Source organism: Hypanus sabinus, chromosome 25 (genome assembly GCF_030144855.1).
Source record: "Hypanus sabinus isolate sHypSab1 chromosome 25, sHypSab1.hap1, whole genome shotgun sequence".
Classification (NCBI taxonomy): domain Eukaryota; kingdom Metazoa; phylum Chordata; class Chondrichthyes; order Myliobatiformes; family Dasyatidae; genus Hypanus; species Hypanus sabinus.
The window spans coordinates 44,499,712-44,525,715 of record NC_082730.1 but is presented as its reverse complement, the minus strand read 5'-3'; the positions used below and the strand labels follow the sequence as shown (position 1 = coordinate 44,525,715).

The 26,004-nt window shown below is 43.9% G+C and overlaps 1 protein-coding gene across 1 annotated transcript in view; it reads left to right on the top strand.

The window, feature by feature from the left end:
- Positions 1-26,004, top strand: part of LOC132381204 (myosin-binding protein H-like) — a 59,667-nt gene that overhangs the window by 8,410 nt on the left and 25,253 nt on the right. Inside the window, exons 3-4 of the mRNA XM_059950503.1 lie at positions 5,312-5,479; positions 15,951-16,039. Of these exons, the coding sequence (XP_059806486.1) occupies positions 5,312-5,479; positions 15,951-16,039 (257 nt within the window). The remainder of the gene's footprint in view (positions 1-5,311; positions 5,480-15,950; positions 16,040-26,004) is intronic.

Here is a 26,004-nt window from a genome sequence, read left to right as displayed (position 1 = left end):
TCTTCAATCTGTATAGATTCTATGACTTCACTACGTTTGCCTTATTTCCATTGACTCCATGCTAGTTTCTTTAGTAAATACAGATGCAAAAAAAACATTTAAGATCTCACCCATTTCTTTTCTTCCATACATAGCCGACCACTCTGATCTTCAAGAGGACCAATTTTATCCCTTACTATCCTTTTTCTCTTAACATACCTGTAGAAGCCCTAATTAATCTAGAACCTATCAACTTCCATTTTAAATAAACTTAATGACTTGGCCTTCACAGTTGTCTGTGGCAATGATTTCCACAGATTCACCAGGGACCCCATCCTATTCTGAAGTTGTACCCACTGGTACTAGTCTCCCTCATTATAGGAAACAAACTATCTAGTCCTTTCAATATTCAAAAGGTTTCAATGAGATCCCTCCTCATTCTTCTAAACTCTTGAGTACAGGCCCAGAGCCTGCAAACGCTCCTCCTACTTAAAATACTTACTTTCTTGTGAAGCTCCTCTGGACACTCTTCAATGGCAGCATATAGCTAAGGGGCATAAAGCTGTTCACAACACTCCTCATGTACAGCCTCAGCATCACATCTTTGTTTATTTATTTGTTTGTTTGTTTGTTTGGGATGCAGTGCAGGATAGGCCCTTCCAGCTGAACCACAATTTACTCTGGGCCTAATCATGGGACAATTTACAATGACCAATTAACCTTCCAATTGGTAGGCCTTTGGACTGTGGGAGGAAACTAGAGCACCAGGAGGAAGCCCACTCAGTCACGGGGGAACATACAAACCCCTTACAGGCAGCGGGGGGAATTAAACCCAGGTTACCTGTATTGTAAAGTGCTATGCTAACCACTATACTACCATGCAGTCAGTGAATCTATGGAATTCTTTGTCAAAGATGGCTGTGGATGACAGGTCTTTGGGTATATTTAAAGTGGAGGTTGATAGATTTGTGATTCAGATTGCCAAAGGTTTCAAGGAGAAGACAGGAGAATGGGGTCGAGAGGATAAATAACTTGGCCATGATGGAATGGCAGAGCAAACTCAACAGGCCAAGTGGCCCAATTTTTCTCCTATGTCTTATGGTCTTTGGAATGTGGGAAGCAGTCCAAGCAGCTCAGGGATAAAATCACGTGTCACAAGAAGTAGACTCCACAAAGCACAGAGAGAACTAAAACAGTCTTGATATGGTGAATAGCTGAATTCTTCTCCTACATCTTATGATTGCACAGACTGTTGTGGTTTGAGAAGGTGCCTCACCACGAGCACCAAAGTCAATTACAGATGGATAGGAAGCAATTATTAGAGAAACCCACAGAAGCTTATTACAGTGCATTTTGGTTAATTGGGCCACGTCAGATCCAGTACATTTTGGCCCAATTAAGCAGCTGCCCCAATTAGCCGGTTTCATGGAAATAGTTAAAAAAAGACAAACTACCATTTATACCAGAAGACCATAAGACATAAAAGCAGAATTAGCCATTCAGTCCATTAAGTCTGTTCCGCCATTCTATCATGGCTGATCCTGGATCCCACTCAACCCCATACACCTACCTTCTCTCCATATCCTTTGATGCCCTGGTCAATCAGGAAACTATCAACTTCCACCTTAAATATACCCACAGACTGGGCCTCCACCACAGTCTGTGGCAGAGCAGTCCACAGATTCACTACTCTCTGGCTAAAAAATTCCTCCTTACCTCTTATCTAAAAGGTCGTCCCTCATTTTTGAGGCTGTGCCCTCTAGATATGGATATCCCCATCATAGGAAACATCCTCTCCACATCCACCCTATCTAGTCCTTTCAACATTCAGTAGGTTTCAATGAGATCCTTCTGCATTTTTATAAATTCCAGTGAGTACAGGCCCAAAGCTGCCAAATGCTCCTCATATGTTAGCCCCTTCATTCCTGGAATCATCCTCATGAACCTCCTCTGGACCCTTTCCAAGGAGAACATGTCCTTTCTGAGATATGGGACTCAAAACTGTTGACGATACTTTGTGCAGCCTGACTGGTGTCTTATAAAGCCTCAACATTATCTCCTTGCTTTTATATTCTGTTCCCCTTGAAATAAATGCCAGCATTGCTTTTGCCTTCTTTACCACAGACTCAACCTGTAAATTAACCTACTGGGAGTCTTGCACGAGGACTCCTAAGTCCCTCTGCACCTCTGATGTTTGAATGTTGTCCCATTTAGATAATTGTTCACACTATTACTCCTTTTACCAAAATGCATTTTCATACATTTCCCAACACTGTATTCCATCTGCCACTTTTTTGCTCATTTGTCTGTCCTGCTGATTCCTCAGCACTACCTACCTCTCCAGCTATCTTCGTATCATCTGCAAACTTTGCTAAAAAACCATCACTTCCATTACCTAAATCATTGACAAACCATGTAAAATGCAGTGATCCCAATACTGACCCCTGAGGAACACCACTAGTCACTGGCAGCCAACCAGAAAAGACCTCCTTTATTCCCACTTATTGTCTGCTTCGGTCAGCCATTCCACTATCCATGCCAGTGTCTTTCCTGTATGCCATGGGATTTTATTGTGCTAAGCAGCATCATGAGTGGCACCTTATCAAATGCATTCTGAAAATCCAAGCTCTTACTCACACTGGTAATCATGGGTCGAAATTAATCGTTCTGTGGCCTCCACCCTTCTCCCGCACTTCTCCCATGACGTTCTCCTCTGCCATTATCAGACCAACGCTTCCACTTTTATTTTCCATCTGGAATTCCAACCATCCGTTAGCTCAACCACTCTGAGCTGTTACCATGGCGACTTCCCAGCTCATGTCTCAGCTGGCGCCGTACCCTCTCTCTCAAGATTACAATTAAAAGTGTTATCAAGTCAGAGTTCTCTCTCTCTTTTAATTGCCTCCTTGTTCATTAGACTGCTGAATTTTCTAGCAGTTTCTCACCTGCGTGACACTTCCCAATCATCCAACTTTCCACTCACTTTTGCTACCTCATATGTCCTTTCCCTGGCTTTTGTGCAAGTTCTTAACTTCCCTCGTCTGCTATGGTTGCCTAGCCCTGCCATTTGAGAACTATCAGAATCAGAATCAGGTTTATTATCACCAGCATGTGATGTGAAATTTGTTAATTTAGCAGCAGCATTTCAATGCAAAACATAATCTAGCAGAGAGATAGAAAAAGTAAAACATAATAATAAATAAACAAGTAAATCAATTACATACATTGAACAGATTTTTAAAAATGTACAAAAACAGAAATACTGTATATTTTAAAAAGTGAGGTAATGTCCAAAGCTCCGAAGTCCATTCAGGAATTGGATCACAGAGGGGAAGAAGCTGATCCTGAATGGCTGAATCGCTACTTCTTCTGTGGGACATATCTATCCAGCTCCTTGTGAACTATTCCCAGAAACTTCAGCCATCTCCGCTCTGCCATCATCCCTGCCTGTATCCTCCTCCAATCCACCTGGGAAAGCTCCTCTCTCATGCCTCTGTAATTCCCTTTATTCCATTGCAATACTGATGCATGTGACTTGTACTTCTCCCTCTCAAATTGCAGTATGAATTCAATCACACTGCAATTCTTTTACATTAACTGAGTAACAAATTCTGTATTTAGGTGAAATACAGAATAGGTTAGAAGACTCCCACTTTTACTTACAGTACTATAAAATTGTGTGTTAGTTCCTGCTGATGGAGAAATTCATCCAGTGTACGTTGTTGTGTTCTTTTGACTGTAAATGAACAAAATCAGCACAGACACCTAGTGTAGATAATGGTCAGCCTTCATTGCCTCCCCACATGAAGTACCTAAAATCACAGCTTTAATTTGGTGTTTGATCAACCCAAATGAATAAACATATGCAATTTAAAAACTGTCCACTCTAAGCATTCTAACAGCTACATTGTTGCATTCTCTAAATCTTCATTTTCAATGTAACATTCAAGATGATTGTTGATACCAAATTCTTCGTATGCCTTTGGACTGTGGGAGGAAACCAGAGCAGCTGGGGAAAACCCTGTGCGTACAGAGACTCCTTATAGAATGGTGCTGGAATTGAACTCTGAACTCTGGAACACCCTGGCATTGCGCTAACCACTCCGGTGTCGTGGCCCCCCGATGACGGAGGGGAAGAGGCAGTTCCTGAAACATTGAGTGTGTACTTTCAGGCTCTTGTACCTCCTCCCTGATGCAATGAGAAGAGTGCACATCCTGGGAGATTGGGGACCTTAATGATGGAAGCTGCCTTTTGAAGGTGGGGAAAGCTGGTGCCCACGACGGAGCTGGCAGAGTTCACAACTTTATGACTCTATCTATCTGTGATGGCACTTCCAAGGAATTATGGATCTGTACTTCCCCAATCCTTCAGTTCTACCACACTCCCTAGTGCCTCACATTCACTGTGTAACACCTACCCTGGTTAGTCCAACCAAAGTACAATACCTCACACTTGGTCTGCGTTAAATTCCACCTGACATTTTTCAGCCTGTTTTTCCAGCTGGTCCAAATCCCATTGCAAGCTTTGATAGTATTCCACGCCGTCCATCACTCCTCCATTCTTGGTGTCATCTGCAAACTTGTTGATCCAGTTAACCCCGTTATCATCTAGATTACTGACAAACAACAACAGACCCAGCATCGATATCTGTGGCGCTCGACTAGTCACAGGCTTCCAGTCAGGGAAGCAACCATTTACCACCACTCTCTGGCTTTTTCTGTGACGCCAGAGTGTAATCCATCCTGAATGCCAAGCAACTGAACCTTCTTGCCCAGCCTCCCATGCAGGACCTATCAAATACCTTGCTAAAGTCCACTGCTTTGCCTTCATCAATTTTCCTGATAACCTCCTTGAAAAACTCTATAAGATTGGTTTGGCATGATCTACCATGCATAAAGATACGTTGACTTTACTTTCTAATACTGAACTAACTCCACTGCTGTTTAAGGTCTCTGCAACTCAAGTTCTTGATAATATATTGCTTGGTTGTTTATCTATCTGTCCATCTGCCTGCCTGTCTATCTTTATTTATTTCCCGTTTTTTTCTATTTAGTTTGTTCTGTTTTGCACATTGGCTGTTCGTCCGTCTCTGCCATGTGTGGTTTTTCATTGATTCTATCGTGTTTCTTTTTGCTTACTGTGAATGCCTACAAGAAAATGAATCTCAGGGTGTATATGGTGACATATATGCACCTTGATACGTAATTTACTTTGAAATGTTGTGATCTGAGCTCCTACATTGTTTTGTGTGTTGCTCTAATGCACACAAACACTCCCTCAGGAAACCCCTGAGCTGGGGCTCTCTACTAATTCCTGCATTTCTTCTCCAAGCTGAGACCTGGGTGCCGGCCAACAAGGAACTGACCACGAAGAACGTCCTGGTGATTAAAAACCTGACAGAGGGAGACAAGCTGAGGGTGCGGGTAAACGCAGTTCATGGCAGCGGTGGCATCGCCACTGCCACCTTCCCGGACACCGTCCTCGTCCAGCAGCCTGTCGGTAAGTGAAGGATGCTGGGAAAAGGGCCAGTAACATCATGAAGGATCACACCCACCCTGCTCATGGACTGTTTGTCCCACTCCCATCAGGGTGGAGGCTACACAGCATTTACGCCAGGATCACCAGACTCAAGATTATTTACTTCCCCCAAGTAGTGAGGCTGATTAACACCTCCACTCACTAACTCCACCTCTACTTCATAATTTCTTGTCAGTCACCTTACGTACAGAGTAGTGTCACCTTATGGACATACAATCAATGTATACAAACTATATTTATTGTGTTCTTTGTCTTATTGTGGTTTTTTTTGTGCTGCATCGGATCCAGAGTAACAATTACTTAATTCTCCTTTACACTTGTGTACAGAATAGGACTTTAAACAATCTTGAAAATTGAAGCTAAAAGCCTCGGGAAGGAGTGAGGGAGGGTGTCGCTTTTCCCTACTCCTGTCAGACTGATGGTGACACATGGAGAATAATCCCCCTGTGGATTCCTGAGTCAGGGAGAAACTTGTAAACTGAGATGATTGGATCAGCAAAATTTAAACATCTGCCGCAGAAACGCGTGTTTCTGAAAGTCTTCTGCGGAATGTGGTTCCTTTAGGTTGTTTTGGCGGGGGGGGGGGTGGTAGGTGATAGTGGGGATAAGCTCCCACTACCTATTAAATGCTCCCAATGGCGTGTGTCTCAAATAGCCTCTAACAATCAAGTCCAGCACCTGCACTTCACGTGTACTTCGATACTAAATCCGGCGAAACAGTTTCTACTGACAGAAAGGGCAAAAGCTGTTTAATGTAACACACAAAATGCTGGAGGAACTCTACGGGTCTGGTGCCACAAAGCCTGTGGCATCGGGCAGATGGGGTCGTCAGCCCAGGATAGCTAGCGGCTCATCTAGGAAAAGGAAAACTTTGATCTCAAACCTCTGCTCCCTTGAGGTTGTACCCACTCATGGGTAAGGCTTCAAGGAAAAATCCAGAGCTGGAGTCCCTGAGACAGTCCTACATTGAGTTCAATGCTGACTTGCAACTCCTGTGACGCTGCTGGTACCAAACTGTATCAATCTCTGCCGTTCCTTTGGGTTCATCAGATGTGTGGAGAGGGGGAGCCTGCTGCGTGGGCAACAGTTTGCTCTCCATATCGTACTGCCCAGGCTTGTGTATCAAGTGAAAGTCTGGAACCCAGCATTCATGATCAGCCCCATCCAGTGGAGGGTCTCTCTCCAGAACTGCTAGGCTTTTCCATTTGGAGTGAAGAAGGATGAGGGGTGACCTGATAACAGTGTTCAAGCAGCTGAGAAAGCAGGCACACCCTGGTATGTCACTTCGACAGGGTGTGGGCAGCCAGCAGGTTGCAACTGTCAATTTTACTTATTTATTTAGAGATGCAGTGCCCTTTGAAACATGCTGCCTGCAACTCCTGACAACCCCGAGTTAACCCTAACCCAATTACAGGACAGTTTACAATGACCTTTTAACCTGCTAACTGGTTTGTCTCTGAACTGTAGGAGGAAACTGGAACACCCAGCGGAATCACACACATTCCACGGGGAAGACGTGCAGAAACTCCTCACAGGGAATGCCAGGATCGAACTCTCAACTCCAATGCCCCAAGATGTAATAGTGTCACAACCATTGTGTTAAGCACATGTGGGAAATCCTGTTAACAGCAGAATTCTTAACCCCTTAAATCCGCTCCACCTGAAGAGATCCAGAATTACTTATAGGTTTGCTGGTGATCAGGCCTAGACAAAAATTTCCCACCGCTGTCTGTAAGGAGGCTGTATGTTCTTCCCATGAGCATGTGAGTTTCCTCCGGGTCCGGTTTTCTGCCACACTCTAAAGATGTACGGGTTGGGTTTAGTGCGTTGTGGACATACTACGTTGTATCTAGACTCCTGCAGGCACATTGTGTTGTTTGCTTATGGAAATGAACACATTTCACTGCATGTTTCAATGTTCATGTGACAAATAAAGCCAATCTTTTTTTCCTTATCTTAAGTAACACTTAACAATCTGGAGGCAGGTCAGGCAGCATCAATGGAGAGGAATAAACCATTGCCATTTCAGGCAGAGACCCTTCTTCAGGACTGGAAAGGAAGGGGTCAAAAGCCAGAATAAGAAGGCGAGGAGAGGGGAAGGAGGGCTGGAAGTCACTAGGTAGATGGGAAAGGTAAAGGGCTGGAGAAGAAGGAATCTGAAGGGAGAAGAGGGTGGACCATAGGAGAAAGGGCAGGTCAGGCGAGGAGAAAAGGAGAAAGGGAGAAGGTGTAGGGCAGGTGAGGAGAAAGGGGGAGGTGTGGGGCAGGTGAGGAGGAAGGCGGAGGTGATGGGCAGGTGAGGAGAGAGGGGTGTGGGGCAGGTGAGGAGGAAGGGGAGGTGATGGGCAGGTGAGGAGAAGAGGAGAAAAGGGGAGGTGTGGGGTAGGTGAAGTGAAAGGGGGAGGTGATGGGCAGGTGAGGAGAAGAGGAGAAAAGGGGAGGTGTGGGATAGGTGAGGTGAAAGGGGGAGGTGTGGGGCAGGTGAGGAGGAAGGGGGGTGTGGGGCAGGTGAGGAGAAAGGGGGAGGTGATGGGCTGGTGAGGAGAAAGGGGGAGGTGATGGGCTGGTGAGGAGAAAGGGGGAGGTGATGGGCTGGTGAGGAGAAAGGGGGAGGTGATGGGCTGGTGAGGAGAAGAGAAGAAAAGGGGAGGTGTGGGGTAGGTGAGGTGAAAGGGGGAGGTGTGGGGCAGGTGAGGAGGAAGGGGGGTGTGGGGCAGGTGAGGAGAAAGGGGGAGGTGATGGGCTGGTGAGGAGAAAGGGGGAGGTGATGGGCTGGTGAGGAGAAGAGAAGGGGTAAAAGGGTAACAAGAATGGACAATGGAAAAAGAAAGAAGGGGGCAGAAATAACCAGAAGTTAGTGAAATCAATGTTCATGCCATCAGATTGGAGCATACCCAGATGGAATATGAGGTGTTGCTCCTTCAACCTGAGAGTGGCCTCATCGTGGCAGTAGAGGAGGCCATGCTGGAATGAGAATGGGAAGTCAAATTGAAATGTGTGACCACTGGCAAATCTCACCTTTTGCGGTGGACAGAACAAAAGTGTTCTTTCCTGGCAATATTCATCTCAAGGAATATAGCTGCTGAGATCCAATACTTAGTCAGAGAGTCACTGAGCATTAGCACACAGAAACAGGCCCTTCTACTCTGTCCTCCGTCCCACTACAAAACACACTTATAAAAACTTCCCTGAAATATTACAATCAAACCCACATCCAAGACTTCCACCAGCAGCTCCTTCCACACACCCACCACCCTCTGAGTGAAGAAGAACCCCCTTCGGTTCCCCTTAAGCATTTCACCTTTCACCTTTAACCCATGACACAACCTCAGTGGAAGGGGCCTGTTTACATTTACTCTATCTATAATCCTCATCATTTTGAATACCTCTATCAAATCTCTTTTCATTCTCCTACACTGCAGGGAATAAAGTCCTGACCTATTCAAATGTTCTCTATAACTTAGGTCCTCAAGTCCCGGCAATATCTTTGTAAATTTTCTCTTTGGAGCACACAATACTCCAAATCTGTCCTCACTAATGTGGTAGTGGAAGGGGATTCCATAGTTAGAACAGTAGATTCTGTGGGTGTGATGGAGACAGCCGGATGATACATTGACTCCAATGTGTCAGGGTCAGGGATGTCTCAGGATGGTGACAGCCAGAAATCTTGGTACATATTGGCCCCAGTGTCATAGTTGGGACAAGAGAGGAAGTCTGAAGAGCAAATTTAGGGAGCAAGTTAGAAAGCTGAAAAGCAGGACCTCTAGAATAATAATTTCCGGATTGCTGCCAATGAGGAAAATAATTATGATAACAGGCGAATGTGTGTCTGAGGAACTTGTGCAGGTGGCAGGGTTTCAGATTTTTGGATCATTGGGATATCTTCTGGGAAGGTATGACCTATACAAAAGTAAAAGGTTACACCTGAACTGAAGAGGGGGGGGGGCAATATCCTTGTGGACCAGTTGGGCTTGGTTTAACTGATTTGACAGGGGATGGGAACCAGAGTGATAGGGCTGAGGATGGGGCATTTGGTATACAAGCAGAGGCAGTGTGTAGTGAGACTGTCAGGAAGGACAGGCAGATGAAAGAACAAAATTACACTCAATGGGATGAATTGTAGTGTAATTGGGCGAATCCACATATAAAATGGAATGATCTTGTAGCACATTTAGAGATTGGCAGGTATAATGTTGTGAGCATCACTGAGTTGTGGCTGTAAGAAGATTATAGTTTGAGCTTAAAATCCAACAGTATACATTGTATCGATAGGACAGGCAGATAGGAAGAGTGGTTGACGTGGCTCTGTTGATAAGATATTAAATCAAATCCATAGGAAGAGGTGATAGATATTGAATCAGAAGATGTAGAATTGTTATGGGTAGAGTTAAACAGCTGCAAGGGTAAAAAGACCCTGATCAGAGTTATTTCGAATGTTGAAAGACCTTGATGGAGTGGATTTGGAAAGAATGTTTCCTATGGTGGAGGAGTCTAGAACCTGAGGACACAACCTCAGAATAGAGGGGTGTCCTTTTAGAACAGAGATGAGGAAGAATTTCTTTAGCCAGAGTGCGGTGAATCTGTGAAATTCATTGCCACAGGCAGCTGTGAAGGCCAAGTGTTTAAGATAGAGATTTGTGATTGTTCAGGGCATTAAGACATATGGGGAGATAGCAGGAAACTGGGGCTGAGAGGGAAAATGGATCAGCCATGATAAAATGGTGGAGGAGATTCTACGGGCCAAATGGCCTAATTCTGCTGCTGTATTGTCTTATTTTATTGGGAAGCTTAAGGTAAAGGAACCTTTATGAGACAGTGATCCTAATATACAAAATACTAGAGGAATTCAGCAGTCCAGGCAGCTATGGAAAAGAATAAAGAGTTGACATTTCAAGCCAAGATCCATCATCAGGACTGGAGAAAAAAGATGAGGTCAGTTATAAGATTGGGGGGAAGAAGAAAAAATACAAGGTGATAGGTGAAACCGGGGGGGGGGGGGGTGGTGGAGGGGTGAAGTAAAGAGCTGGGAAGTTGATTGATGAAAAAGATTAAGGGCTGGAGAAGGGGAAATCTGATAGGAGAGGTCAGAAGGCCATGGAAGAAAAGGAAGGGGAAAGAGCTCCAGAGGGAGGTGATGTGCAGGCAAGGAGAAGGAAATGGGAATGGGGAATGGTGAAGGAGAGGTGGGCGGGCATACCAGAAGTTTGAGAAATCGATGCTCATGCTATCAGGTTAGAGGTTACCCAGACGGAATACAAGGTGTTGCTCCTCAGGTCTTGAGTGTGGCATCATTGTGGCAGCAGAGGAGACCATGGACTGACATATAGGAATGGGAATGAGAAGTGGAATTAAAATGGATGGCCACTGGGAGATACCACTTTTTCTAGTGGATGGAGCATAGGTGCTTGGCAAAGTGGTTCTCCCAATATATAATCGGGTCTCATCGTTATGAAGGAGGCCACGAGGTCCTTCCAGGTAAGGCAACACTTCACCTGTGAGTTTGTTGGGGTCATTGACTGTTTCCAGAGTGGCTTCCTGTATCTTTTTTACTAATCAACCTCCCAGCTCTTTACTTCAGCCCTCTCCCACCCCACCTCCCCCCAGCCCCCCCCCCCCCAGCTTCACCAATCATCTTGTATTTCATCACAAACAAAGAGAAAATCTGTAGATGCTGGAATTCACCCTGCAATCTGAGATGGAGAAGCTGAAGTCTGGTCTCAATATTACAGTGGAATGAAGGAATTACAGAGGCATTGAAAACATAGAAATATAGAAAACCTACAGCACAATACAGACCATTCGGCCCGCAAAGTTGTGCCGAACATGTCCCTACCTTAGAAATCACTAGGCTTACCCATAGCCCTCTATTTTTCTAAGCTCCATGTTCTCAAAAGTCTCTTAAAAGACCCTATCATATCCGCCTCCACCACCGTTGCCGGCAGCCCATTTCATGCACAAATGCAACACCCGAACAGGAGTAATACGTGAAAGAATAGGACCTATCAATTGTGACAGTGGGAAAGTGTGTATGGAACCGGACGAAATAGCAGAGGTACTTAATGAATACTTTGCTTCAGTATTCACTATGGAAAAGGATCTTGGTGATTGTAGTGCTGACTCGCAGCAGACTGAAAAGCTTGAGCATGTAGATATTACGAAAGAACATCTGATCAAAGTTGATTGGAAGGGGACACTAGCAGGGATGATGGCTGAAGTTTCTGGGAGCAATTCTGAAAGCACAGATAGATACATCCCAAAGAAGAAGTATTCTAAAGGTAGGATGATGCAATTGTGGCTGACAAGAGTAGTCAAAGACAACATAAAAGCAAAAGAGGGGTATATAATAGAGCAAAAATTAGTGGGATGTTAGAGGATTGGAAAGCTTTTAAAACAACAGAAGGCAACTGAAAAGCCATGAGGCGTGAAAAGATAGCCACAATATCAAAGAGAATACCAAAATTTTATCCAGATATATAAATAGTAAAAGAAAGGTGAGATTAGATATTGGACCATAGGAAAACGATGGTGGAAAGGTAGTTATGAGGGACAAGGATATGAGGGACAAGTGGGCAAACTGAATAAGTATTTTGCATCAGTCTTCACTGTTGAAGACACTAGCAGTATGGTGGAAGTTTAAGAGTGTCAGGGGGCAGAAGTGAGTGCAGGTGCTATTGATAAGGAGAGGGTGCTTGGGAAGCTGAAAGGTCTGAAGGTTGATAAGTCACCTGGGCCAGATGGACTACAGCCCAGAGTTCTAAAACAGGTAGTTGAAGAGATTGTGGAGACATCAGTAATGATCTTTCAACAATCACTAGATCCTAGATTCTGGAGGGCTGGCAAAATTGCAAATGTCACTCTACTCTTCAAGAATGGAAGAAGACAGAAGAAAGGAAATTATAGACCAGTTAGCTTGACCTCAGGGGTTCTGAAGAGGTTTGAGTTAATTATTAGGTATGAGGTCTCAGGGTACTTGCAGGCACATGATAAAATCAACATGGTTTCCTTAAGGGAAAATCTTGTCTGACAAATTCGTTGGAATTCTTTGAGGAAATAACAAGTAGGATAGACAAAGGAGAATCGGTGGATATTGTGCACTTGGATTTTCAAAAGGCCTTTGACAAAGTGCCACACGAGGCTGATCAGCAAGGTAAAAGCCCACAGTGTTACAAGAAAGATACTAGCATGGATTGAGCAGTGGCTGATTGGAAGGAGGCAAAGAGTGGGAGTAAAGGGAGTCTTTTCTCATTGGCTACCATGACTAGTGGTGTTCTACTGGGGTCAGTATTGGGACTGCTTCATTTTATGTTATATGTCAGTAATTTGGTGATGGAATTGATGGCTTTGTGGCCAAATTTGCAGATGAAACCAATATAGGTGGAGGAGCAAGGAACGGGGAGAAAATTCAAAAACCTGAGGTGCGAAGGGACTGGGGAGTCCTCATGCGAGCTGTGTTGGTGGTGAGGAAGGCTTCTGCAATGTTGGTATTCATTTCAAGAAGACAAGAATATAAAGGCAAGGATGTAATGCTGAGTTTTTATAAGGCATTGCTGACGCCTCACTTGGAGTATTGTGAGAAATTGTAGGCCCCATATCTAAGAACTGATGTGCTGACATTGAAGAGGGTTCAAAGGAGATTTACAAAAATGATTCTGCGACTGAAAGGCTTACCTTATGAGGAGCATTTGATGGCTCTGGGCCCATACTTGCATGAGTTTAGAAGAATGAAGGGAATCTCATTGAAAGCTGTCAAATATTGAAAGGCCTAGATAGAGTGGATGTGAAGAGGATGTTTCTTATAGTGGGGGAGTCTAGGACTTGAGGGCACAACCTCAGAATAGAGGGACGTCCATTTAGAACAGAGATGAGGAAAAATCTCTTTAGTCAGAGGGTGATGAATCTATGGAATTTGTTGCACAGGCGACTGTGGAGACCAGGTCATTAAGTGTGCTTAAAGTGGAGGTTGATAAATTCTTGATGAGTCAGGGTATGAGAGGTTATGGGGAAAAGGCAGGGCAATGGGATTGAGGTAGAAATAGATCAGCCATGATCAGACTCAATAGGTCAAGTGGTCAAATTGTGCTCAATGATTAATTTATGGTCAAGTGGATGTGGGGTTCAGTGGATTTCCCAGGGTAGAGAAATCTAAGGCTAGAAGGATGATTTTACGTTGAGTGGGGAGAAATTTAAAGGTGACCTGAGGCTCACTGCTGTTCACGCTGCTGATACATGACTGCATTGCTAAATCCAGTCCAAACTCAGTCATCAAGTTCGCTGATGACACAATGGTTGGCCTCATCAACAGTAGTGATGAGGCATTGCACAGAGAGGCTGTAGAATGGTGCAAGCACAACAACTTGAGTCTCAGCATGCACAAGACCCAAGAGATAATTGTGGACTTTAGGAAGGTGCAGGCAGACCACACCCACTACACATGCATGGCTCCTTCAAGCAGAGAGTTAGGAGCACCAGGTTTCTGGGAGAGCACATAATGGACAATCTCACCCAGTCACCCGCACCACCTCTTTTGTCAAGAAAACACAGCAGCATCTCCATTTCCTGAGGAGATTGAGGTGAGTGAGACTGCCCACTCCCATTTTAATCAGTTTTTACAGGAGCACCATCGAGAATGTCCTGACCAGCTACAATCACAGTCTGGTACAGGAATTGCAAGGCATCTGACTGCAAGACCCTACAAAGGATTGTGGGGACTGCTGAGAGGATCAATGGGATCTCTCTTCCACCCATCCGAGATATTTATCAGGAGTGCTATGTACGCAGGGTTCTTAATACTGTCAATGAACCTTCCCATCCGTCCGACAATCTCTTTGACACCTTACCTTCAGGCAAGAGGTGCCATGGCATTAGGACAAGAATGGTTTGGATAGGAAAATGTTGTCTCCTTGGTTGTCTCATTGGGGGTACACATGCATACGGTTGTCTCGGGGTACACATGCGTTCCGTTGTCTCATTGGGGGTACACATGCATACGGTTGTCTTGTTGGTACATGTGCATTCCGTTGTCTCATTGGGGGTACACATGCATACGGTTGTTTTGGGGTACACGTGCGTTCCATTGTCTCATTGGGGGTACACGTGCGTACGGTTGTCTTGTTGGGGGTACACATGCATACGGTTGTCTCGGGGTACACATGCGTTCCGTTGTCTCATTGGGGGTACACATGCATACGGTTGTCTCGTTGGTACATGTGCATTCTGTTGTCTCGTTGAGGTACACCTATGTATGGTTGAGTGACAATAAACTGAATTTCAACTTGAACTGGAGGGGCAGTTTTTAACTCAGAGGTAGGTGGGTATTTGAAAAAGCTTCCAGAGGAGATGGTAGAGGAAGTGGGTGCCATTATAACGTTTTGGACAACTTCTGGACAAGTACATAAACAGGAAAAGTTCAGAGGGATATGGAGCAAATGCAGGCAAATGGGATTGGCTCGGGTAGGTAATTTGGTGTTGGGCTGAAGGGCCTGTGTCCATGCTGTCTACCTCTGTGACTCTGAAACTACCTGAGTATCTGTAAAATGCCTCAGAAAGTGCAGGAACATCGGGTTTCATGTTGCAAAGTTTGTTTGCTTGAGCAGCTCATGGCTCGTGTTTCGTGGCTCATGGCTTGTGGCTCGTAGCTGTCAACTCATTTTCAGCTCCAGTTTGATGCTTAATGTTCTTAATTCTGAACATGCTTTACTATTTGATCATGACACTTGGATCTGCGGTTGTGATCTGAAGCCATTGACGCAGCACTGAACTGATGGACTCGATAGCTGTGGCTGCTGCCAGCAGTTCCTGGGCTGGGCTTTCTCCCTTGGCGGCTTGTGGCTGTGGTTTATGATCTTGTACTGAGGGGGTTTTCTTTAAATGTGTTCTATGGTGTTTCTTTGTTTTGTGGCTGTCTGCAAGAAGACAAATCTCAAGGTTGCATACTGTATACATACTTTGATGATAATTGTATTTTTAACTTGAATCTGTGGAAGTCATTGGCCTTTTTTAAAGTGGAGGTTGATAGGTTCTTGATTAGTCAGAGTGCCTAAAGTTACGAGGAGAAGGCATGAGAAAGGTGTTGAGAGGGATAATAAGTTAGCCATGATGAGCCGAATAGAATTAGGCTATTCGGCTATTCAATGGGCCGAATAGCCTAATTCTGCTCCGATGTCTAGTGGCTTTCAATACCTTAGCAACTGAAGTGTTCATCTAAATACTTATGAAAAATTGTGAGGGTGTCTGTCTCCAGCATATGCTCATGCAGAGAGTTCCATACCTGGGTGAGAAGGCTGTTGCTCAGATTTCTTATGAAATCTTTATCTCTTGGGCCTAATCTTACGCCACCTAGTTTTAGAAACCTTGAGTTGGGCAGATACAAATCTTTCTTTATTCCCTTGATATTCTGCCCTTTGCTCATTGTAACTTGTCTGTTCCTCTGCAGCTCGCCCCAAGATCCGTTTACCCCGCAATCTCAGGGACACTTACATTCGGAAGGTCGGACAGAAGTTGAACTTGTCCATCCCAATCCATGTGAGTAACAGGGAACAGAAGGGGGGAGGATGGCCCATTGTCTCACAGATTGGTTTAATCGATATTGTGCTAATCTTTCTTACCCATGTAAAAGTAATTCCAGTAGGAATGGGGCAAAGCACAGAAACAGGCCCTTTGGCCCACAATTAAATTAGTAACCAAATGTCTAACTAAACTAATCTCTTCTGCCTACACAATGTCCATATACTTCCACTTTCCTCACGTTCATGTGTCTATACCCTAGGCAGCACACGTCAGGCAACCACCACTCTCTGTGTAAAAAAAACTTGCCCCTTACATCTCCTTTGAAACTACCACTCTCACCTTCAATGTACACCCACGTATTAGCCATTTCTACCCTGGGACACAGATACTCCCAGTCTACTCCATCTCTGTCTTTCATAATCTCATAAACTTCTATCAGGTTCTCCCCTTGGGTTCTGCCATTTCAGAGAAAACAACCCTCATTATACCACATTCCCTTTCATCCAGACATTTCTGCACCCTCTCCAAAGCCTCAATATCCTTCCTATAATGGGGCAACAAGATATGCAATACTCCAGATATGACCTAACGAGCATGCCTTGTGTCGACTTGTGTAGCCACTTTCAGGGAGCTATGAATCCTTTGCTGATCAAGGGTCTAATTAAGGGTCTTGCCTTTAACAGTATACTGCCTCTTTACATTTGCCCTACTAAGGTTCAACACTTCACATTTGGCTGGGTCAAACTCCATCTGCCATTAACTGCCCATATCCACAACTGATCTATATCCCATTGAATTCTTTGCCAGTCTTTCACACTATCCACAACAGCACCAATCAGCAAATTTACTAACCAACCCATCTACGTTTCCATCCAGGTCAATTATATACATTACTAGCAGCAGAGGTCCCAACACAGATTCCTGCAGGACACCACTAATCCCAGCACAGATTCCTGCAGGCACCACTAATCCCAGCACAGATTCCTGCAGGCACCACTAATCCCAGCAGAGATTCCTGCAGGACACCACTAATCTCAGCACAGATTTCTGCAGGACGCCACTAAACACAGTACAGATTCCTGCAGGACACCACTAATCCCAGCACAGATTCCTGCAGGACGCCACTAAACACAGTACAGATTCCTGCAGGACACCACTAATCCCAGTGCAGATTCCTGTGGGATGCTATTAATCACAACACAGATTTCTGCAGGACATCACTAATTCTAGTACACATTCCTGTGGGACACCACTAATCCCAGTTCAGATTCCTGTGAGGCACCACTAATCCCAACAAAGATTTCTGCAGGACACCACAAATTCCTGCACAGATTCTTGTGGGACACCATTAATCACAGCACAGATTTCTGCAGGACGCCACTAAACACAGTACACATTTCTGCAGGACACCACTAATCCCAGTACAAATTCCTGCAGGACACCACTAATCCCAGTACGAATTCCTTTTGGACACCACTAATCACAGACCTCTAGCCCTTTGATCACTACATTCTGTCTTCAATGGGCAAACCTGTTCTGATCCTGAACACCCAATTCACCATGGGTCCCATGCATCTTAATCTTCTGGATGAGCCTCCCATCAGGAACCTTTTCAAACCTTACTAAAATCCACGTAGACAACATCCACAGCTCTACCTTCATCAATCACCCTCATCACCAAGTTTGTAAGACATGACCTTCCCCACACAAAGCCATGGTTTAATTAGACCATGGTTTTCCAAATGCTCATAAATCCTAAGAATTCTCTACAGTAATTTCGCTACTACTGACGTGAAACTCATTGGTCTACCGGTTCCAGGATTATCCCTAGTTCCCTTCTTAGACAATGAAATAACATTGGCTACTTGCCATCCTCTGGGGCTTCGCCTGTGGCTAGAGAGGACATGATGATATTGGTCAAGGCCCGAACAATCTCTTCTCTCACCTCTCTCAATAACCTGGGGTATATTCCATCAGGCCCTGGGGACTTACCCACCTTAATATGAGTAGGGATAGTCAGTATGGCTTTGTCAAAGGCAGGTCGTGCCTTACAAGCCTGACTGAATTTTTTGAGGGTGTGACTAAACACATTGATGAAGGTGAGCATAGATATAGTGCATACGGATTTCAGCAAGGCATTTGATAAGGTACCCCATGCAAGGCTTATTGAGAAAGTAAGGAGGCATGGGATCCAAGGGGACATTGCTTTGTGGATTCAGAACTGGCTTGCCCACAGAAGGCAAAGAGTGGTTGTAGATGGGTCATATTCTGCATGGAGGTTGGTGACCAGTGGGGTGCCTCAGGGATCTGTTCTGGGACCCTTACTGTTCGTGATTTTTATAAATGACCTGGATGAGGAAGTGGAGGGATAGGTTAGTAAATTTGCTGATGACACAAAGATTGGGGGTATTGTGGATAATGTGGAGGGCTGTCAGGCATTACAGCAGGACATCAATAGGATGCAAAACTGGGCTGAGCAGTGGCAGATGGAGTTCAACCCAGATAAGTGTGAGGTGGTTCCTTTTGGTAGGTCAAATATGATGGCAGAATATAGTATTAATGGTATGACTCTTGGCAGTACGGAGGATCAGAGGGATCTTGGAGTTGAGTCCATAGGACTGCTGCGCAGGTTAACTGTGTGGTTAAGAAGGCATACTGTGCACTGGCCTTCATCAATTGTGGGACTGAGTTCAAGAGACGAGAGGTAATGTTACAGTTATACAGGATCCTGGTCAGACCCCACTTGGAGTACTGTGCTCAGTTCTGGTCACCTCACTGCAGGAAGGATGTGGAAACTATAGAAAGGGTGCAGAGGAGATTTTACAAGGGTGTTGCCTGGATTGGGGAGCATGCCTTATGAGAATAGTTTGAGTGAATTTGGCCTTTTCTCCTTGGAACGACAGAGGATGAGAGGTGACCCGATAGAGGTGTCCAAGTTGATGAGAGGCATCGATCATGTGGATATAGACAATAGACAATAGGTGCAGAAGTAGACCATTCGGCCCCTCGAGTCTGCACTGCCATTCTGAGATCATGGCAGATCATTCACTATCAATACCCAGTCCCTGCCTTGTCCCCATATCCCTTGATTCCCCTATCCATCAGATATCTATCCAGCTCCTTCTTGAAAGCATCCAGAGAATTGGCCTCCACCGTCTTCCGAGGCAGTGCATTCCACACCTCCACAACTCTCTGGGAGAAGAAGCTCTTCCTCAACTCTGTTTTAAATAACTGACCTCTTATTCTCAATCCATGCCCTCTGGTACTGGACTCTCCCAACATCTGGAACATATTTCCTGCCTCAATCCTATCAAATCCTTTAATTATCTTAAACGTTTCAATCAGATCCCCTCTCAATCTCCTCAATTCCAGTGTGTACAAGCCCAATCTCTCCAATCTCTCTGCGTAAGACAGCCCTGCCATCCCAGGAATCAACCTAGTGAATCTACGCTGCACTTCCTCAATTGCCAGAATGTCCTTCCTTAAACCTGGAGACCAAAACTGTACACAATATTCCAGGTGTGGTCTCACCAGGGCCCTGTACAAATGCAAAAGAACATCCTTGCTCTTGTATTCAATTCCCCTTGTAACAAAGGCCAACATTCCATTTGCCCTCTTCACTGCCTGTTGCACTTGCTCATTCACCTTCATTGACTGGTGAACTAGGACTCCTAGGTCTCTTTGCATTTCTCCCTTACCTAACTCGACACCGTTCAGACAATACTCTGCCCTCTTGTTCCTGCTTCCAAAGTGGATAACTTCACATTTATTCACATTGAATGACATCTGCCAAGTATCTGCCCACTCACTCAGCCTATCCAAGTCTCCCTGTATTCTCCTAACGTCCTCTTCGCATGTCACACTGCCACCCAGTTTAGTATCGTCAGCAAACTTGCTGATATAGTTTTCAATGCCCTCATCTAAATCATTGACATAAATCGTAAAGAGCTGTGGTCCCAATACAGTGCCCTGTGGTACCCCACTAGTCACCTCCAGCCAGTCTGAGAAACACCCATTCACTGCTACCCTTTGCTTTCTATCTGCCAACCAGTTTTCTATCCATGTTGAAACCCTGCCCCCAATGCCATGAGCTCTGATTTTACTCACCAATCTCCTATGTGGCACCTTATCGAATGCCTTCTGAAAATCTAGGTACACAACATCTACTGGCTTACCCTCGTCTAACATCCTTGTTACACCCTCAAAAAACTCCAACAGATTAGTCAAGCATGATTTGCCCTTGGTAAATCCATGCTGGCTCGGCCTAATCCTATTTCTGCCATCTAGATGTGCCACTATTTCGTCCTTAATAATGGACTCAAGCATCTTCCCCACGACTGACGTTAGGCTTCTTGAAAAGTGGGACAACATTTGCCACTCTCCAATCTTCAGGAACTGATCCTGAATCTAAGGAACATTGGAAAATGATTACCAATGCATCCACAATTTCCTGAGCCACCTCTTTTAGAACCCTCGGATGCAGACCATCTGGACCCGGGGGTTTATTAGCCTTCAGTCCTAACAGTCTACTCATCACAGTTTCTTTCCTAATGTCAATCTGATAGTCAGGGGCTTTTTCCCAGGTCTGAAATGGTTAGCACGAGAAGCAGCAGATGTTGAGAGTAAGTGTCTGGCATGGACTAGAAGGGCCGAGATGGCCTGCTTCTGTGCTGTAATTGTTATATGGTTATATGTTGTATATTTAGATTTTCAGAAAGCCTTTGATAATGTGCCATATATGAGTGCTTACCAAGTTAAGAGCTATTACAGGGAAGTTACTGGCATGGTTAGAGCATAGGCTAATTGATAGGAATGGAAAGGATAAGATATAGGATCAGAATTGGGCCATTCAGCCAATTGAGTTTGCTCTACCATTCCATCATGGCTGATCCCAGATCCCATTCAACCCCATACACCTGCCTTCTCGCCATATCCATAGAACCATAGAACATAGAACATTACAGCACAGAAACAGGCCTTTTTGCCCTTCTTGGCTGTGCCGAACCATCTTTCTGCCTAGTCCCACTGAACTGCACCTGGACCATATCCCTCCATACATCTCTCATCCATATACCTGTCCAAGTTTTTCTTAAATGTTAAAAATGAGCCCACATTTACTACTTCATCTGGCAGCTCATTCCACACTCCCACCACTCTCTGTGTGAAGAAGCCCTCCCTAACGTTCCTGTTAAACTTTTCCCCCTTCACCCTTAATCCATGACGTCTTTTTTTTCTCACCTATCCTCAGTGGAAAGAGCCTGCTTGCATTAATTCTAACTATACCCACCATAATTTTATATATCTCTATCAAATCTCCCCTCATTCTTCTACACTCCAAGGAATAAAGTCCTAACCTATTCAACCTTTCTCTGTAACTCAGTTTCTCAAGCCCTGGCAACATCCTTGTAAACCTTCCCTACACTCTTTCAACTTTATTAATATCCTTCCTGTAATTTGATGACCAAAACCGCACACAATACTCCAAATTTGGCCCCACCAATGCCTTATACAACATCACCATAACATTCCAACTCTTATACTCAATACTTTGATTTATAAAGCCCAATGTACCAAAAGCTCTCTTTACGACCCTATCTACCTGTGACGCCACTTTTAGGGAATTTTGTATCTGTATTCCCAGATCCCTCTGTTCTACTGCACTCCTCAGTGCCCTACCATTTACCTTGTATGTTCCAAATCCATCTGCAAGCTTTGAAAGCCTTCCTCACCGTCCGCTACACCTCCAATCTTTGTATCATCAGCAAATTTACTGATCCAATTTACCACATTATCATCCAGATCATTGATATAGATGATAAATAACAATGGACCCAGCAACGATCCCTGTGGCACACCACTAGTCACAGGCTCCACTCAGAGAAGCAATCCTCCACTACCACTCTCTGGCTTCTCCCATTGAGCCAATGTCTAATCCAATTTACTACCTCACCATGTATACCTAGTGACTGAATTTTCCTTACTAACCTCCCATGCGGGACCTTGTCAAAGGCCTTACTGAAGTCCATGTAGACAACATCCACTGCCTTCCCTTCATCCACTTTCCTGGTAACCTCCTCGAAAAACTCTAATAGATTTGTTAAACATGACCTACCACGCACAAAGCCGCATTGACTCTCCCTAATAAGTCCCTGTCTATCTAAATTCTTGTAGATCCTGTCTCTTAATACTCCTTCCAATAATTTATCTACTACCGGCGTCAAACTTACCGGTCTATAATTTCCTGGATTAATTTTAGAGCCTTTTTCAAACAACAACAATCCTCTGGCACCTCATCGTAAATACCAACATTTTAAATACATCTGCAATTTCAGCACTAGTCTCCTTCAAAGTCCGAGGGAATACCCTGTCAGGTCCTGGGGATTTATCTACTCTGATTTGCCTCAAGATAACAAGCACCTCCTCCTCTTCAATCTGTATAGGTTCCATGACCTCACTACTTGTTTGCCTTATTTCCATTGAATCCATGCCAGTTTCCTTAGTAAATACAGATGCAAAAAAAAACATTTAAAATCTCCATTTCTTTTGGTTCCATACATAGCCAACCACTCTGATCTTCAAGAGGACCAATTTTATCCCTTACTATCCTTTAACTCTTAATATACCTGTAGAAACACTTTGGATTATTCTTCACCTTGACTGCCAAAGCTACCTCATGTCTTCTTTTAGCCCTCCTGATTTCTTTCTTAAGTATTTTTTTGCACTTTTTATACTCCTCAAGCATCTTATTTGCTCCCTGTTTCCTATACATGTCATATATCTCTCTCTTCTTCTTTATCAGAGTTCCAATATCCCTGGAGAACCAAAGTTCCTTATTCATATTCACTTTGCCTTTAATCCTGACAGGAACATACAAACTCTGCACTCTCAAAATTTCTCCTTTGAAGGCCTCCCACTTACCAATCACATCCTTGCCAGAGAACAACCTGTCCCAATCCATGCTTTTTAGATCCTTTCTCATTTCTTCAAATTTGGCCTTTTTCCAGTTTAGAACCTCAACCCAAGGACCAGATCTATCTTTATCCATGATCAAGTTGAAACTAATGACGTTATGATCACTGGAACCAAAGTGTTCCCCTACACACTTCTGTCACCTGTCCTTACTTGTTTCCTAATAGGAGATCTAATATTACATCCTCCCTAGTCAGTACCTCTATATATTATTGATATCCTTTGATGCCTTGACCAATCAGGAAACTATCAACTATATCAACAGACTTAGCCTCCACAGATTCACTGCTCTCTGGCTAAAAATATTTCTCCTTACCTCTGTTCTAAAAGGTTACCCTTCTATTTTGAGATGGTGCCCACTCATTCTAGATATCCCCACCAGGGGAAACAACCTCTCCACATCTATCCTATCTAGTCCTTCCAACATTCAGTGGGTTTCAATGAGATTTCCCTGCATTCTCTAAATTTCAGTGAGTGCAGTCCCAAAGCTGCCGAACACTCCTCTTATGTTAACCCTTTCTATTGCTGGAATCACCCTCTTGAACCTCCTCTGGACTCTCTCCAATGACAACACATCCTTTCTGAGATATGGAACCCAAACCTGTCAACAATACTCCAAGTGCAGTCTGACTAGTGTCTTATAAAAGCTCAGCATTATCGCCTTGCTTTTATATTCTATTTCATTTGAAATAAATGCCAACATTGCACTGGCCTTCTTTACCATAGACTCAACTTGCATTCCATCTGCCACTTTTTTTGTGCATTCTTCCAATTTGTTTAAGTCCTGGGGCACTATTCCTGAAATTCCTTAAGATTGAAATTAGTTCGATCCTGACAAACAGAACCATATTTCGATTCAAAACAAATATTCATGTAAATTTCTGGAAGAAAATTTTCCCAGTACCTTTTATTCTCCTGGGCCTTGGCGAATTCTGTCGCCCCATGATCTGTGGCCAGTGCGTGCATCAGAATCAGATTCAGGTTTGTTATCACTGATTTGGATGTCAGGAAGTCTATTGTTTGGTAGTAGCTGTATAGTAAACTACAAAAACACTACAGTGGATTCATCAAGACCTGGAAATTTTGGCCCAATTAGCTGAAGCTTCTTGGAAATATTTTATAAGATACGAAAAAGATAAACTACCATTTAAATAAGTTATAAATTATGCATTTAAATGAAATACAGAACAAGTTAGAACACTACCAATGCTGCTCTAGAACTATAAAACTGTATTATTTCATAATAGTTATTGATGTTATGTGATTGTCTGTAAATGAACAAAATCACTGCAGACACCTAGTGCAGATAATGGACTTCCTACAATGCTATTGACGTTTGCATCCTCCAAATCTTCATTTTCATTGTAACATTCAAGAGGATTATTGATACCTTCAAATTCTTTGTACTTCCTAACTTGTTGAAGTAGAGAAATTGTTTCCTTTTCATTCCTGGTCAATTCTGGTACCTCTAAGCCTGAATGTTTGAAACCACCCTGAGCAAAGCAGTTCTTAATTGTCTGTCTGCTTGTTTCTCACTATCAGTGACAAAATATCACTCCTTTTTGAGCACATGCAACTGACGCTACTTAAAAACTGTAAGTGTGGTGTCGTGTCTAACAGCCATGCAAAGGCATGTATCTGATATGAGTTAGAAACTGTTTGGCATCAGTGCCTGCCCCAATTAAATGGAATTGTTACCCAAATAAATGAAGGAATCCCGGCTATTTCTTGATTGTTTTAGGTTCTTGAAGAGTTGTCCTAAATAAACAACTGCCCTGATGAAATGAAGGCTGAATGAAGCAGAATCCTCTGTACTATAAAACTAAATACATGTGAAGGGAGGCACAACCACATGTGCTTGTGGTTTCACGGACCATTCAGAAATCTGATGGTGGAGGGGAAGAAGCTGCTCCTAAAGCATTGAGTGTGTCTCCTCAGGCTCCTGTACCTTCTCCCTCTTGTTTTGTTTTGTTTATTGTTTTGTGACAAGAGTACAGAACAATACATAAAATAAATTACAATAAATGAGTAAGTAAATAGTGTGAAGGAGGAATAGCAAAGTAGTGTTGAGACTCAGGAACTCCTGACACAACAAAATACGATTAGATAGAGGCAGGAGTAGGCCACCTGCACTCATCCTGCCCTTGCATATAGAACAGAGTAACACAGAACCAGCCCCTTCAGTCCACAGTGCTGTACCCAACCAACTAAACAGTTGGCCAACTAAACTAATCCCCTCCTTCTACACAATGTCCATATCCTTCCATTTACACATTCATGAGCCTATCTAAACATCTCTTAAAGGTCTCTAATGTATCTGCCTCTAACACCAGCCCAAGCAATGCATTCCAGGCACCCAGCACTGTGTAAAAACACTTGCCCCTCATTCTCCTTTGAAATTACCCCCTCCCAACTTAAATGTTTGTCTACACTATTGTCTGGTATTAGACGTTTCAAACCTGGGCAAAAAAATACTGTTTGTCTACACTATCGTATGAGGGGTAGAGATTGTGTAAATACAAGCAGACTTTTCCCATTGAGCTTGGGGGAAGGGGGGAACTACAACCAGAGGCATGGGTTAAGGGTGAAAGGTGAAAAGTTTAAGGGGAACATGAGGGGAAACTTCTTCACTCAGAGGATCATGAGAATATGAAATGAGCTGCCAACACAAGTGGTGCATGAGAGCTCAATATCAATGTTTAAGAGAAGTTTGGATAGGTACATGGATAGTAGCAATATGAGAGGCTCTGGTTCCATGCAGGACAACAGGAGTAGGCATTTTAAAAGGTTTTGCATGGACTAGATGGGCAAAAGGTCCTGTTTCTGTGCTGTACTTCTCTATGACTCTATCTATGCCTCTCATATTCTTATAAATCTCTATCTTATATAAATCCTTAGCCTCCACTTCTCCAGAGAAAACAACCCAAGTTTGTCCAGCCTCTCTCATGAGAGCACAAGCCCTCTAATCCAGGCAGCATCCTGGTAAACCTCTTCCGAACCCTCTCCAGAGC